Source organism: Dendrobium catenatum, unplaced genomic scaffold, assembly GCF_001605985.2.
Source record: "Dendrobium catenatum unplaced genomic scaffold, ASM160598v2 fragScaff_scaffold_431, whole genome shotgun sequence".
Lineage (NCBI taxonomy): Eukaryota > Viridiplantae > Streptophyta > Magnoliopsida > Asparagales > Orchidaceae > Dendrobium > Dendrobium catenatum.
Window position 1 is genome coordinate 155543 of NW_021318893.1, and position 14770 is coordinate 170312.

The 14770-nt window shown below is 35.7% G+C and overlaps 1 protein-coding gene across 3 annotated transcripts in view; it reads right to left on the reverse strand.

The window, feature by feature from the left end:
- Positions 1-3200: 3200 nt before the first annotated feature.
- LOC110091979 (putative clathrin assembly protein At5g35200) overlaps positions 3201-14770 on the reverse strand; it is a 41564-nt gene continuing 29994 nt past the window's right edge. For all 3 annotated transcript variants that reach the window (XM_020816317.2, XM_020816309.2, XM_020816325.2), the window contains exons 4-16: positions 9744-9841; positions 8555-8696; positions 8371-8471; positions 6374-6457; positions 6196-6246; positions 6053-6118; positions 5880-5945; positions 5217-5297; positions 5053-5124; positions 4654-4809; positions 4493-4568; positions 4280-4401; positions 3201-3981 (exon numbers count right to left, since the gene is read on the reverse strand). In XM_020816317.2, the coding sequence (XP_020671976.1) occupies positions 3607-3981; positions 4280-4401; positions 4493-4568; positions 4654-4809; positions 5053-5124; positions 5217-5297; positions 5880-5945; positions 6053-6118; positions 6196-6246; positions 6374-6457; positions 8371-8471; positions 8555-8696; positions 9744-9841 (1490 nt within the window). In that variant the 3' untranslated portion in view covers positions 3201-3606. The remainder of the gene's footprint in view (positions 3982-4279; positions 4402-4492; positions 4569-4653; positions 4810-5052; positions 5125-5216; positions 5298-5879; positions 5946-6052; positions 6119-6195; positions 6247-6373; positions 6458-8370; positions 8472-8554; positions 8697-9743; positions 9842-14770) is intronic.

Below are 14770 nucleotides of genomic sequence, written 5' to 3' on the forward strand. Positions count from 1 at the left end.
AATTAAGAGAATTTTATTAATACAAATTAAAGAACAATTTTAAAAAATATTTAAAATTCATTACCAAACGAATATTTAATATCTAATGTTGACCTCCATTGTTCAAGTTTATCTTAACTTCATCTCTACTCTTATCAGCAAGAAGAATATCATCAGCAAAAGCATACAATAGGGTGCATCCTCTTGCAAATGTATGGTAAGAACATCCATGGCTAAAGCAAAAAGCATACAATAGGGTACATTCTCTTGCAAATGTATGGTTAGAACATCCATGGCTAAAGCAAAAAAGAAATTCATGGCTAAAGCAAAAAAGATATGTTCTTAAACCTAATCTATGTAATCCAACTGAAATAGGAAAAAAATTCGTCAAAAGAAACGAAAAAGCAAACCTTCCGTCGGCGAAGATGAACGACCGTCGGCGGTGAAGCGACCACAAAAGCTATGAGACTCGTCGGCAAACTCCTCTGACCGCCGGCGATGGCGATCTACGGGCGAGCGACGGAGGGCGACAACGATCTACGGGCGAGGTGAGAGAACGGAAGGAAAGAAGTGACGGGCCAGAGGGGCTCAGTTTCGGAAAATAGGGCTTTCGGCGGCGGATTTTCAGGCGGATCCGACGCCGGAGATTTTTCCGGCGCAACATTCGCCGGTTTTGTTTCGTTGAGTTTAAATAGCCCGGCGCAATATCCGCCGGTAATAGCGCCGGTGATTTTCCGCCTTAAAGTGCGACGTAAATAGTGAGAAATTGGTTTATTCCGACGCATAGACCGGCGCCAATATCGCCGGAACCTTTCCGGCGTCGTTGGCGCCGGTAAATCCGCCGTAGGTTTTCCGTCGCAGCATGCGCCGTTTGTTACCGGCGCAAAATGATCCGCCGGAAAGTCCGGCAGTAATCGCGTGTTTTCCCGTAGTGACTTACATAATTTATTATAAACACCATTTCCCATTCATTTCGTTTAACAGAAAGTAGAAAATGAAAAAAAAAAAAAAAAAAAAAAAAAAAAAAAAAAAAAAAAAAAAAAAAAAAAGGAGAAAAGAGAGGGAGAGTAGAGGGAAAACTTAGGTTTGGAGGTCATAAAATCGATTTTGCTTGTCTGACTAGTGGTGAAATTTATTCATATCATTGTAAATTATCATTTTCTTATATCTGATTTTATAATTTTATGTATTTTATGTTTCATGAATTTTTATTTGATCAAAACTTATAAAAATTATGATATCTTGATTTTTAACAAACTTCTAACATGTAAATATGATCCTCTAGAGCATTTTGACTATGGTATTATTCAATTTTACCTGGTAAATTGAAAGCTATGATTTTTCGAAGTAAATGTATAGTATATAAATTTGGTAGATTTCACTGCATCTTATGTAATAATACATTTCATACCTGATATTGACTTTGTATTTCACAGAAAAATATAACATTTGCATATAAATATGAAAGGCTGACTGTTAACACTATAATTAATACGGCTGGGCTCTTAAAATATAATATCTTATACAAGAGAGCATGTCGATGGGCTTTTGTTTAAATAAAATGTTGGTATTTTGATCTTAGTTATAGCATTTAACCGATTAACTAAATTACACCAATAGATAGGGGGTGATGACTTTTAAATAATTATTGAAAGTCATATGTGAAAATAAATAAATAATATACATAAATAATAGATAAGACGAGACTGCCAAATAAATATATATGATAGATTACAGATTGAAGGAAACACAAGATTAAAGCTGGATGTCCTCTATTGCTCTTTATAATTGTATTTATGATTTTATTTATATAATAGTGCATTACACTAATTGATAGATTGATTGATATAGCATATTGATAGATATATATATATGACATAATGATTAATAGAAGCATATAATAAAACAATCAACACAAACATAACTGATGGATAATTAATGTTTGGTGCAATACGACTTTGTTATAAATGTATTGATATTATACTAATTTTGTTATAAATTGATAGACACCTTTTGCTTAGTGAGATACTCTTGTTTTACTGATAATATTAATTTTACTATTGAATAATATTAATTGTATATAATATTTATCATTCATATTAATAGCTTATTGATTAATATTGATTAGAACTAGAGCAAATATATTGAATCTTTTATCTTGTATTGAAGGCAGTGATAAATTTTAGTTACTTACTAGACTTCATAAGCTCATTATATAATTTTTACATGATTTCAAGTAAAGGTAAGGATCATACAGATTGAGGCTTAGAAGTAATGTAAGTTTTGATTTCATTTAAGTTCTCTTATTTATATATATTTTTTACAGTCGATAGTGGCTACTGTATATATTTTTTTTAGCTTTAGATTTTCTAGCAAGATGTAAATTTTAACAATAGCAATGTAATTTGGAGTGTCATCCAACTCTCTGTAATATGTTTGCTAGAGAGTCTCATGTCTGCTTGACAACACCGCAGTGCTAAAGTCTGAAGCATTACAACACCCCCTAAAAGCACCAGCATTTGGAGCAGCACAGTGCTCCACTTTCTATCTGTCTCCAAGCAAACTACATAGCACAACAGAGCTCGCGTACACAGTGTCGCAATGTTGTACGATTGTATAGAAAAAATTCATGTGCAAACCACCCAAAATCAAGCAACCCCCTGCAAACCCCATCAAACTCTATAGATTTAATTGAAATATGTAGAAACAATACAACTAGATTGATCAACACAAGTTGATTTCACACAAAACTAACAAAATTAGGCTTTAAATTAGAAAATTTTGGTGTAAATAAAGAGCTCCTCTCCCTAATATTTCTCTCTAAGTGCAACCAATATATAAGTCCTTGGATTTCAGCACTCTAATGCACTCGGGTCATACATTCCCTATGTCCTCATTAAGAATTGTAGTGAAAAGGGTGAATTTTAGCACCACCTGCACACATGCTACTTGAATAATTGAACACAAATCACCACACAAACATGATTTACAATATCTTGGGCAGTGAAAAAAATATGCCGCACTAAATATTAAAACCAACTTTTGTAATCTCTTAGATACAACATCACATGTGTTAGTTAGACCCAAAAGTTTAAATCTATAAGTGAACGTCAACCACCTATCTTTTACATAGACATTTCCTTAAGCTTCTAATGTGACTGAAGACTTAACAACAAGCACATAAGATTTTACTCTAAAGCTCAGTGTTATGCAGCAGTCCATTGGACAAAGCTGAACCCAACTTTCCTTCAGCACTCGTAGAACGAAGAATTTATGCTTACAAAACAATCATCTATTTATTACAAGTCATCTCTCTCTCTCTTAATTAACACAAAATCAACTGTTTTTCTGCACAAGAGAAACATTCAAGATTACATACATTCTGAATAAAGAATTAAGCCATATAACGCTACCCTCCCCTCACTGAATATATTAATACAATGTACTCTCAAGAACATATTTTTTTTCTTCCCAAAATCAAAAGCAGCAGGTTTTCTGGCTTCATTTAGGCTTCGTTTGGGATGGCTTTCGTGATGCTTCTTAAAGCAGCTTTCTAGTACAAAAATTAAATTTTTTGTACTCAAAAGCTGCTTCAAGAAACAGCGAGAAAGTCGTCCAAACGAAGCCTTAGATGAGGCTGGTATAAGCGTTGGATGATTGAAGAGGCATTCCCAAGCCATAGGGCTGTTGACCTACTGCAGCATATGGATTTCCCAATGGGTTCGGGTTTAGCGGGTGGAGCTGTTGCTGACCCATCATAAGCATCATCTGCTGTTGCTGCTGCTGTAGCAAGAATGACTGTTGTTGTTGAGCCATGGCTGCCATTTGGACAGAAAGGGGCGCAGCAACTGTGTTAGATGGGTAGAATGGGTCATAAGCCATGACTGTCTGTTGCATCATGGGGGTTTGGTCCCATGGATTGTAGTAGCTTGTTGGCTGGTTAGCTCTTCTGATTGCATCATCGTATAAACTGTCCAATGTGAGCTTATCCAGTCCTCCAGCCTGATTTTAATATTGCACAATAATAAACATCAAAAAGGGAGGACAGAAATTTGAGGTGTGGGTAAGAGTTGGAGTAATTATTCTGTGCGGATGCCGAACGCTGTCCAGAGCCTAATGAAAATGCGCCACGTTACTCGGTACTGAGTATCGAGGCTCGGTACTGTAGCTCTGTACCAGATGACGTGATGCATTTTCATTGGGCTCCGGACTTTAGCTGCATCCGGTGCCACACAGAATAATTATTCTAAGAGTTGGGTTTAATTTCTTGGAATGTTATAGATCATAGTTTAGCACCTACCAGTTTGCTTGAAGCTGCAGTAGTATCATTAGAGCTAGGAGTGGTAACAAGTGCCAGCTCCCACCCCGTGGTTCCATTACTTGATGAAACACCAATAGATGTAGTAGTTGTTGATGGATTGTCTGCAACATTTCTCAAATAGTGAAACAGTTTACCAGGAAGAATATGTCAGCTTCTAGAGAAAATAGAGGATAAGAAAAGAGAAGTATTTACCAACGGGAACAATTGCGAGAGCCAAGGCATTTTTAGCATCCAATTCAGATGCATCTGGGTTGGTATCATGTAAACCCTGAGGCACAAGTGGAGGTTGTCAGGTTGAGTAAATAAATCTATGTATATTTTATTGCAATTTTGCCGATCTCAAATGGATATACCAGCAGATCAGGTTCCTCAGACACTATTGGGGCAGCTGCAACCTTTTCTGGTTCTGGTTTAGGAGGAGGTGGAGATGGAGGAGGGGCATCCTGCTCTTCAGGAGCTTTCTTATCTTCAATGGCCAAAATAACTTTTGGAGATGCTTTCTCTTCTACCTGTTTGATTTGCAAGTATATTTTCCCCAAAGTGATGAATGTTTACTAAAAGAAATGCACTCAACCAAGGTAGAGAGAATGCTAAATCAAGAAATTCAACTGTTTGTATAGAAAATGTTATAAAACCACAAACTTAAACGCAAAGGTAATGCTTCACTAGATAATATTTCCAGTAATAGCGTATATTAGCACTGAGAGTCAATCTAGATAGTTCAATAATGCACCAAAAGAAAAAATTGCCACCTTCCTAACAGTTGAAGCTCGTGGAGCTTCTCTAACATACTCCTCCATAGCAGTGAGAAACGACGCAGGTGGCTGCAAAATAATATAAGAACTTGAATATGAACACCCAAAATATTGAAAAAATGGTAATGTGAAGTAAAAAAGTTTAGATGCTATAAGAAAACCTGTTCGATTTTAATATTTTTTTCTCCACATCCAATATCAATGCTTTTGGACACTTCATAAAATTCTGACAATCTCTCAGCCTGCAAATTACTACGTAATTAAAGGATAGCTTAATATAAGGTATACTATACAAAGCATCATCATCATCATCGTTAGCCTTATCTCAATTATTTGGAATTTGACCTTATGAATCCTTATTATCCATTGATTGTTGCTTGAGATTGTCCAAAGAGTTACACCTACTCTTCAAAAATCATTGTGAACAACTTTTATTCATGAAAAGTTAGGCCTTTCTCCTTCCTAATACTCATACTAATTTCATTTACTTATCTATTATAGTTATTTCTACATTTAGTTTCATATGTAAATCAAATAATTTTTTTTGCAATTATACATCCACTAAAAGGATTTTTTATTCTTAGTAGAACATGTTCTTTCCAAACTTGTTGTAAAGGAGTATTATTTTGAATTCTGAACAACATACATGATGTTAGCATCATCTATATAGAATATGTTTTCGGAATTGAAATAAATTTCATATACAAAAACTTGTAAAGGCCCAATAACATTTTGAATATTCCAACAATAAAAAAGGTCAAAAAGATAAATGAATAAATAAAATCCATCAAACATGAGAAAAAAGGGAAAAAAAAGCAACATACCTGTTGACCCACTCTTCGATATATTTCAAGCGCCTTGAGAGCATCAGGGCGTTGCATCTCAAAGAACTGTCATAATATCAGCAATTTCGTAGGGGTCAATATAAAAATAAATAAAATAAAATGATATTGCATGTATCAGTGCTTGTAACCAAAATAAAAAAACAAAACAAAACCTTGTCAATCATATTGCTTGTACCATTGCTAATGGCATTATAGATATTTTTACTCTCAGCAAAAACCTAAAAAACTCACGTCAGAATATAAATATTTTTACGGTATAAGATATAGAATAATAGCTTATAAATTATTCTATTACCATTGACAGTGCCAGCTGAATTACAAAGTTGTAGACAGCTGCTCCTTGTGGCTGCACAAATTTTCAAGAAAAATAGACAAGTAACATTTGAACGTCTTCTCTAACCATTTTGCTTGTTACAGATATTCTTAAGAAAAAAACAAAGTTAAACAGACTTCATGAATCGCTGTTAACATACCTGGCAGTTAATGAGGCGAAATAAGAGTTGCTGCAGCGCAGGTAATTGCACAAGCAACTCAACAGTATCAAGATCCCGAGTTCTCTGTAAAAATTACTATCTTTAGGACATCTTTAAAATAGCAAAGACGAGAAAAGGTCTACTACATTTCAAAGTGTTGCAATGAAAAAATTATCAAGCCTTTGCCATTAGAAAGAGAAGAAGAATATCCAAAATAACACAGATCTAAGATATTGTAACTTCACAAAAAACACAAATGAATCATATGTAAATTGATGGGCTGTTGTTTGGATGTATCAGGAGTTTAGAATAAACAATGATTATAAAACCTTAGGTGTTTATAGGAAGTAAAATAAATGGAAAATAATATTTGGAAGAATTTGGAATCTCCTCATTAGGCTACTTTTGTTGTATTTCATATTCGCCTAAATCGGACAAATTTGGTATACCCCATCTAATGAAGAAAATTGAACGTAGACTACAACCCCATCAAAAATCTGAAGCCCTGTCCCCGCAACATGACCGTGCGAACCGCACCTTTGGCGCACAACTGCATTGGGGCTCCATAAAAACCTGCATGTGCTACCTTGATAGCGATCCCACACATACACCTAGGTCTGAGACGCTCATAGTGACCCCATACCTGATTCTCTATTATCGTTGCCAACATACGTCCACGGTCCACATCCTATAATTGATTTCCATTTACACCCAACAAAATAAAAAAAAAAAAAAAAAAAAAAAAAAAGATTTTTTTTTTTCATTTTATTTAACAATTAATGAAACAAAATTAAGAAATCAAAATGCATAGTATCTAATATACACAGTTGAAATACACCAATATCCTGAATACTTGCAATCAAACAATCCGTAATAGAATTTGCTCAAAAAATATAAATAAAATAAAAATTGTCAGTCAACACTGAGACCTTTTTCCCCGCTATGTTATTATAGTTAATTAAACAAAGAAATGATGAATCATATTCTATGAGGTATGATGATACATAATAAAATTACATATAAATATCTTAGCTTAGAAATTGCATTCATTGTAGTTATTATGCTCGCTAAACATGAGCATCACCAATTCAGAAATTTTCTTAAGACAGCATGTTTCATTCATGCATTACAATCTCATCAAAATGTTATTGAAGGATGACACTGATTACCTGTTTTATTAAACTATTCATGTCCTCTTTGTCGTTCATGTCGCATGCTTGTGTCTTACCGTTTATGCATTAATGGATAAAGTCACTTATTGGATTTGATTTATCAAACTCACTCGTTTTTCAATTGCTCATAAAAAGCTCACTTGCTGTATTTGATTAATCAAACTCGTTTTTAAATTTATCACAAAAGGCTCTGCCAAACTGCTTGGTGGACCATCACCACAAGAGCTGACTTATCAACAGTAAGATATCATTTTGTATTTAAAGATTTTTTTATAGTAATTTATTTTTATTCCCTGGATTTAAGTTGTTTTATTTCTGTATTTGTTACTTTCAGTTTCCTTTTCATTTGGTGTTGTTACTTCTTTGTTGATGTACTCTCATTTTGATTTATGATAATAAAATAAAATCTTAATTTCTCTTTCTTTGTTTACTCTAATATGTTTTGTTTATATAGTTTGTATATGAATTTTTTTTCCGAGTAAAAAACAAGTTTTCACAACCCTTCGTTAAAAAACAAGTTGTGACACATTAATTGATTCATCCTAACTAGTTTTAGCTAAAACCAACAATGAGGCCCGATAAAGTAGTAGAACCATTGGAAGTTGGCATCTCCCTTATGAGACTTCTGAGATAAATCACACCAAAGTTTTATTGTAACAAGTGTATAAAAGATGAATTTTAAACAAACATTCATAAAGAAAATGACTGGCATAAAGATCCACTCTACACCTTTGACTAATGCCATCTCAAACTAAAAAATAGAATGGTAACTCCTTCGAAGGCCACATCAAAAAAGAAATACAAAACAGTTAATAAAAACTATACCGGAGGATCTGTCTCAACATCATACTTCAACACATGAAAACATTCAAGCCTTTCCTCTAAATATAAAGCATATGTTCGAACCCATGCAGAGTAGTCCCATGCTGAGCACCAAATAGAATAACATTAGTCAAAGACAAGGCTAAAATTAGACCAACTCGTTTGAGCAGAAATGTAACACTAGTACCATTTGCACTGGAATCGTCCTTGAAATGAGACAAGTTTAGCATATGACTTCTACTTCTTCCATAATTGATAAGTTCCTCACGAAAGGTAGGATCAACCTCCCTCAAAGCACGATGTATAACTATCAAAGTCTTTAATGCAACCTGAACAGGGTGAGAAAACACAAAAAGACTGATTCAGAACTAAAGCTTTTACATGAGCCTAAAAAAGGTCGAGATTCTAATAAAGGAATATTCAGCATTCAATTAGGTATAGAAGCATGCAATTATAAAAACTTCGCTAAATGTTCTCACTGCACTATACATCAGTTCACAAAGTTCTGTAGAATATGTTTTAAAAGGAGAAATTCTCAAATCAGGAAAGCACCATAGATTGGGATAATCCAAAGAGAGATTGATACTTTTTTACAGCTTCAAATGCTTACATGGAATGTTTGGGACTTGCAGCAAGCACTTTGGTGGCCTTACATTGGCAACAAAGCAGCAGCTTTTTATTTCTTTCTTCTTTAAATGTAATGCATGGGCTGTCATAGTTAGTTTGTATTGTGCTTCACTCTCTTTTGTTTTATTTTCTTGTGAGAGGTCTTTTTAGAGGCACTATACCAGATTGTACTCATTGTATACTTCTTACCTTAATACTTTTTGCCTTTATTTTAAAGTAATGCACATGTACTTTTTTTAAAAAATGCCTACAGGGAATTGAAAATGCGTCTTAAGTTGAAGTTGAAAGATGCAAAACCTTGTTCCTTGCTCTGATTTCTTTTGAATTGATGATTTACCAAATCTACGGAGAAATGATTCGTGAGAACACCATATAAACTCTAAAAACAAGGGACATTGAAATCCAGGGAGGAAAGGACTGTTAAGGATCCATATTTGGTGTATAAGAAACTTTAAGGTATATAAAATGAAGGAGATTTAAGCAGTAAACATAAAACGGTAAACAAAAAACGGCAGAACTAATAAGGTGTGTTGACTCGATAATAGCATGAATTGCATTCTTAAAGTCTTCTGAGAGTTTACCAACTCAAAGGAAACTATGGCTAGAAACGCATTTTACTACTTTTAAAAGGCACATTTTTTAACTTGTACAAAAATTTCAGCAAATTGCAATATGACAAGATCCTCAATAAAAATATAATAAACAAATATGCAGACAAAACAGAACCAAAAGAATAGTTATCTACATACAGCCCAATTGTGCGTCTTCAAAAGGCGCCTAGCAAGAGCATGAATGCAGTATGCCACATCTGCCCGAGGTCTTGCAGCTGAAACAGCTAAAAATATAGCTGCAAAGGAATTTAAAAGAAACTGTATCAGGTATAGACAATTGGTTCAATTAATAGACAGCATAAAACAAAGCTATAATAAAGCAAATCCTCAAGAGTCTGACTGCAATGAGATAATTGAGATTCAATGTTGGGTTTTAAGAGAATCAAAGCTCCAAAATCAACATAAAGACAAATAAGGCATCTAATAAATCATATTCCAACATTTTGATATGGATAGAGGATTAATGAAGCAATTTGAGCATATTGTGTTAGAATGATGAAACACCTGGAGCCCAAATTAATGCCAATATAGTAATAGATGGACCTCCATTAAGCCCAAAACCTAACCTAATAACCTAAGCTAATGGGTATGGGCCACTACCGGTATTTTGAAAACACAAAATTTAGTTCATGTTTTATATGGGACTATTCTCCACTCTCATATGGATATCAACAATCTGTTCTCTCATACAAGATTTATCTATATTGGGCCATTACTCCCCTCTAACAAAAGTTTTTCAAAAACATGTCACGCACAATGAGCACATTCAGCCACACAACCATGACCAGTAGGATACACAAATCAAATGAAGCATTTAATCCAAATGAAACAATTCACATTAATATTACTTGTTAGGAGGGTGAAACAAAGGGGCTCAAATTGAGCCCAATTCACTTTTTAATGGAGCTTACAGACTCAAAGGCCTAAGCTAATGGGTGTGAGCCAGTGCTAGTATATTAAGAACTCAAATCTTATTCCATATATGTTGTAACACTACCCTCTATTAAGTCACATGAAAGGATACACAAACTAAGGTGAAAGGAGAGAGGAAGACATGTACATAACCCAAGGAAGAGAGAGAGTAGGCATATGTGGGACTCTAAAAGTTCTCACCTCAGCCTCTCCACATTGGAAGAATTTTAACAAAAGTTTTCGTTCAAATTTTCAAAAGGCAGATTAGCTTGAAAATGCACTATCCATAAATTTCACCCTTATTTCATTGGCGCAACCCTATAGTTAATTACTCTCCAGGTGGCGGAAGAATACTTTCGATTAAGACTAGTCATTAGAAATGCGCTAAGCACGAGTGTGTAGTAGCAACAAATTTGATATTAGATTTAAAATATACCATCTTGCACTTAAGACTTTGTTATATGAGTTCAAGTTTTCTATTGACGCAAGCTCCTACAGTTAATTACCTCTCCCGTAATGGGTGAGCACTTTCGATTAAGACAAATCATTAGAAATACCTAAGCACCGAGTGAGTAGTAGCAACAAATTTAGTATTGGATTTAAAAATATAGCACATTGCACTTAAAACGGATGGTGGAGGAAATGATGATGAACCCGATCAATATTTCATTGTTCCATCATCCCAGATTGTTGTGAACCTAGTCTAAGTCAGAGGAGGTAGTAGATCCAATCAGACCAAAGGATCCTTATCGGTAACTACAAGTTGTTTTGTCTAAGGGTACCTTATAGACATAGGATAAGTATTTGCTTAAGGGGGGAAATTAAAGTTGACCTTAGCCAGCAGAGGTCTTTTTGTCCTATTAAGTACACTCTAGGATTCATTACTCAAGGGTTTTTAGTCATTTGAGAGTATATGGACTCTGACCATGACTGTAATTTATTGTTGTCTTTGTAGCAAAACCACCTAATCACAGAGCTCATATCATACAAATTTATTTGTGGCGTCATTTTATGGCAAAATCAATGATTACAAGACACATGTCACATCCTTATTGACTGGAGATAATATGAGAATGAATATGAGTGATATTCTCGACAAAGTATTGGCTCTTTGTGAGCTAAGGTTATTCTTAAATTTATCGCCCTCGACAAATAATTGCATAGGGTGAATGAATTTTGCTTTCAATTATTAGGAGTAGATTTCACTTGAATATTTTATATTTAATATATATTGAATTTTGAATTTTATTGTAATTTAAGCCCCAATGATTACTTTTTTAGAATTGAGTGCATTTTGAAAATTATGTAATCTCATATGATTGAGATTTTCTATCAATGCAGTAATCATCTAGATGACCTTTAAGTCACTTTAGGTATTCTATGTTTGCAACAAAAAAAAATTATTTTTTATATTTTGGAAAATAAAACACTCCAATTGCAATTTACTTTCAACAAGACAATCATAAAAAAATTAAATAATTTTATTTTATTATATAAATCTTATCTTACAAGCCAACAGAGGATCAAGTTCAAATATCGACTTTGTGAGTTTTCATATAAGCGTTAACTCAAGAGTTCATATTTTGTAATGAATTTCCTTTGTAAAAGGAATCAAAGGCCTAATATGAATATAAAACTAAATAAATTTATGGAGTTAAGGGTTGTATATTCATTCATTAATTCAAATTTTGTCAACTCCAATCCTTTCAAGGATGAGGTTAGACTTGAAATGTAAGTGTACATTTACTTTAACCAGTACAGTATTCTTAAATCTTAGGTTTAAAAATTTGATGTACTGATAAGAGCACAGGCAAGTAATTTAAATTTAAAAATAGACTTTAATTTAACCACTTTTAATCATATGCATCATTCTCAGACATTACTTTTGCACGTGTAGCACCTTCGTCGAAGCATATGCCGGTATTCTTATTTTCTTTTTAAATAGTGTGCATACTTTTTGACACACTCACACAATGCCTTTGCACAATAAGATCGCATGCATTCAACATATTTGAGCACTTCTTAGTAAGCTCATGCAATGTGCTTGCATGCTTATGATGCATTTGCAGGGTGCATATTAACGCTTTTCACCACTTCTTAGTGAGCTCACGCAATGTGCTTGCATGCTTATGATGCATTTGTATGCTGCTTATTAACGCTTTTCGATGAATTTGCATGCTCATTTTGCACGTACATAATGCATTGCACACATTTCGATGCATCTAAATAGCATTCATATGCTTTTCAATGGGCCTGTGCACTTTTCGATGTACCTCTGCAATGCACACGCCTGTATTTCGGAGCATCTGCATATCATATTCTCATACCTTTTAATACACATTATTTACCTAATTTTCTTAGTTTTAAAATAATTGCGCGCTTTTGCAATAATTGGATGCTTTCGACACAACTATGCACTTCTCAAAATAATAGCATACTTCTTGAGAAAAATAGTATGCTTCATGAAGCTGTTGCACGCTTCTTGAGACTACTAGTTTCTTGGGGTAACGACATGCTTCTAAAGGAAATGAACAATTCTCAAGGCAATGCACTTGCTCTTTTAAAATTATACTGCGGTGTGTTCCTGATTTAAAAACACTCATATTTTGATTGCTTTTGCATTAACATTGTTGACGAATATTTTCGCACCGACTCGACCCCGATCGAGCCCGACTAGGCTCGATCGCGCCCGATCGACTCGATCGATCGACGTCGAGACAAAATCGACTCAAATTAAACTCCAATTTAATTAAATTAAATCAATTTAATTAAATTAAAATTAAATCAAATCAATTAAAACCCAATTCGACGCTATCCGGCATCAATCGGAGTTCAATTTCGCAAAATTGACTCAATCGAACAAAATCGGACCCAAATCGACTCAAATCGATTCGGGTCGAGCCCAATTCGGAGCCAATTTCAGCCCCAATTGATTGATTTGGGCTCAATCAACTTCCCAAACCAGAAATCCAAACTTATGGCTGAGATATTCTCTCAAATCTCACCCAAAATTTGGGTCCAATGTACTCAAGCACATTTCACCTCGTTTCAAGCAACGAGGAAGCCGGATTGGGTATTATAGGCGGTGGACCTGCTCCCTCGTGCTGTCCGTCCGAACCCGTCCCGAAACAAGAGCGGGAGAAGCAGTGGGGAGCCGTATTCGGCTCTGTTTTTCCGTCCCGACCAGAGCGAGAGAGGGAGACGGAGAGAGCCTCTCGGCTCTCTGCGTGTGGTTCCGTCCCAGACAGAGCGGAGAAGGGAGTTCGGCTCCCCTTGCTTGCGCCGTGTCCATTCCGTCCCAGACAGAGCACGGGAGAGAGCCTTTCGGCTCTCTGTTTCTTCGTCCGTCCCAGACAGAGCACGGGAGAGAGGGAGAGGGACATTTCGCCCCTTTGCGTGCGTCCGAAGCGGGAGAAAAAAAAAAGGGCCAAGTCCGGCGCTCTCTAGCCCTAACATTCGGCCCTAACGGGATCGGAGGACTTCTCCATACCGCTGCTTGTGTTCTTCAACCCAGAACGAGGTAGAAGGAGAAGCTGACAGAATCTAAGAAGAAACGACATTCTTCTAGCGTGCATTTGAGCCGAACAGAGAGGAAAGGGGCTGTCATTTGCTGTCTTTCTCAAATCTCAACCAACATTCACTTGAGAAAGTTTACTTTTCCTCATATCTCCTCTCCGGTGAACTCCAAGCAGCAAAGACAGTACTTGGGGATATCGTGACAGCAAACTCAAAGATGTTCCTCTTCCAGTCAGCATGAATACCAACATTGGCGAGTTTGTAGCGGTCGTAGGAGCTGTTGGAAATCTCCAAACAATAAGGATAGTATTTGGAGCAGCTTGAACAGCAAGGAAAGCTTCCAAACAGCAGATTGAAACCTTCGAACATTAAAAACTGCTGTTTGGAACATTTGGACAGCAAGCAACGACTTCCGGGAGCATCCAAACGGTGCAAATTGCTGTCCGGAGCAGTTTGGACAGCAAATTCCTCCTCCGGAGCGGCTTGGATAGTGACGGCGACCTCCGGAAAGTCTTGGACAGCGGTCTTCTTCCTTGGGAAAGTCTTGGACAGCAGCTTGGAGCATTCAAGGAAGCTTGGACAATGCTTGGAGCTTGGATTGGAGCGCTAGGACAAACCGGGGAAGGTAAAATCCTAAAACTTAGTGAAACCTAGGGTCCCCCAAGGCCAATTGTTGTGTGGTTGACGCCAATTCCGTGCCACAAGATATATGTTGATATGTAAGCGCCACAATATTC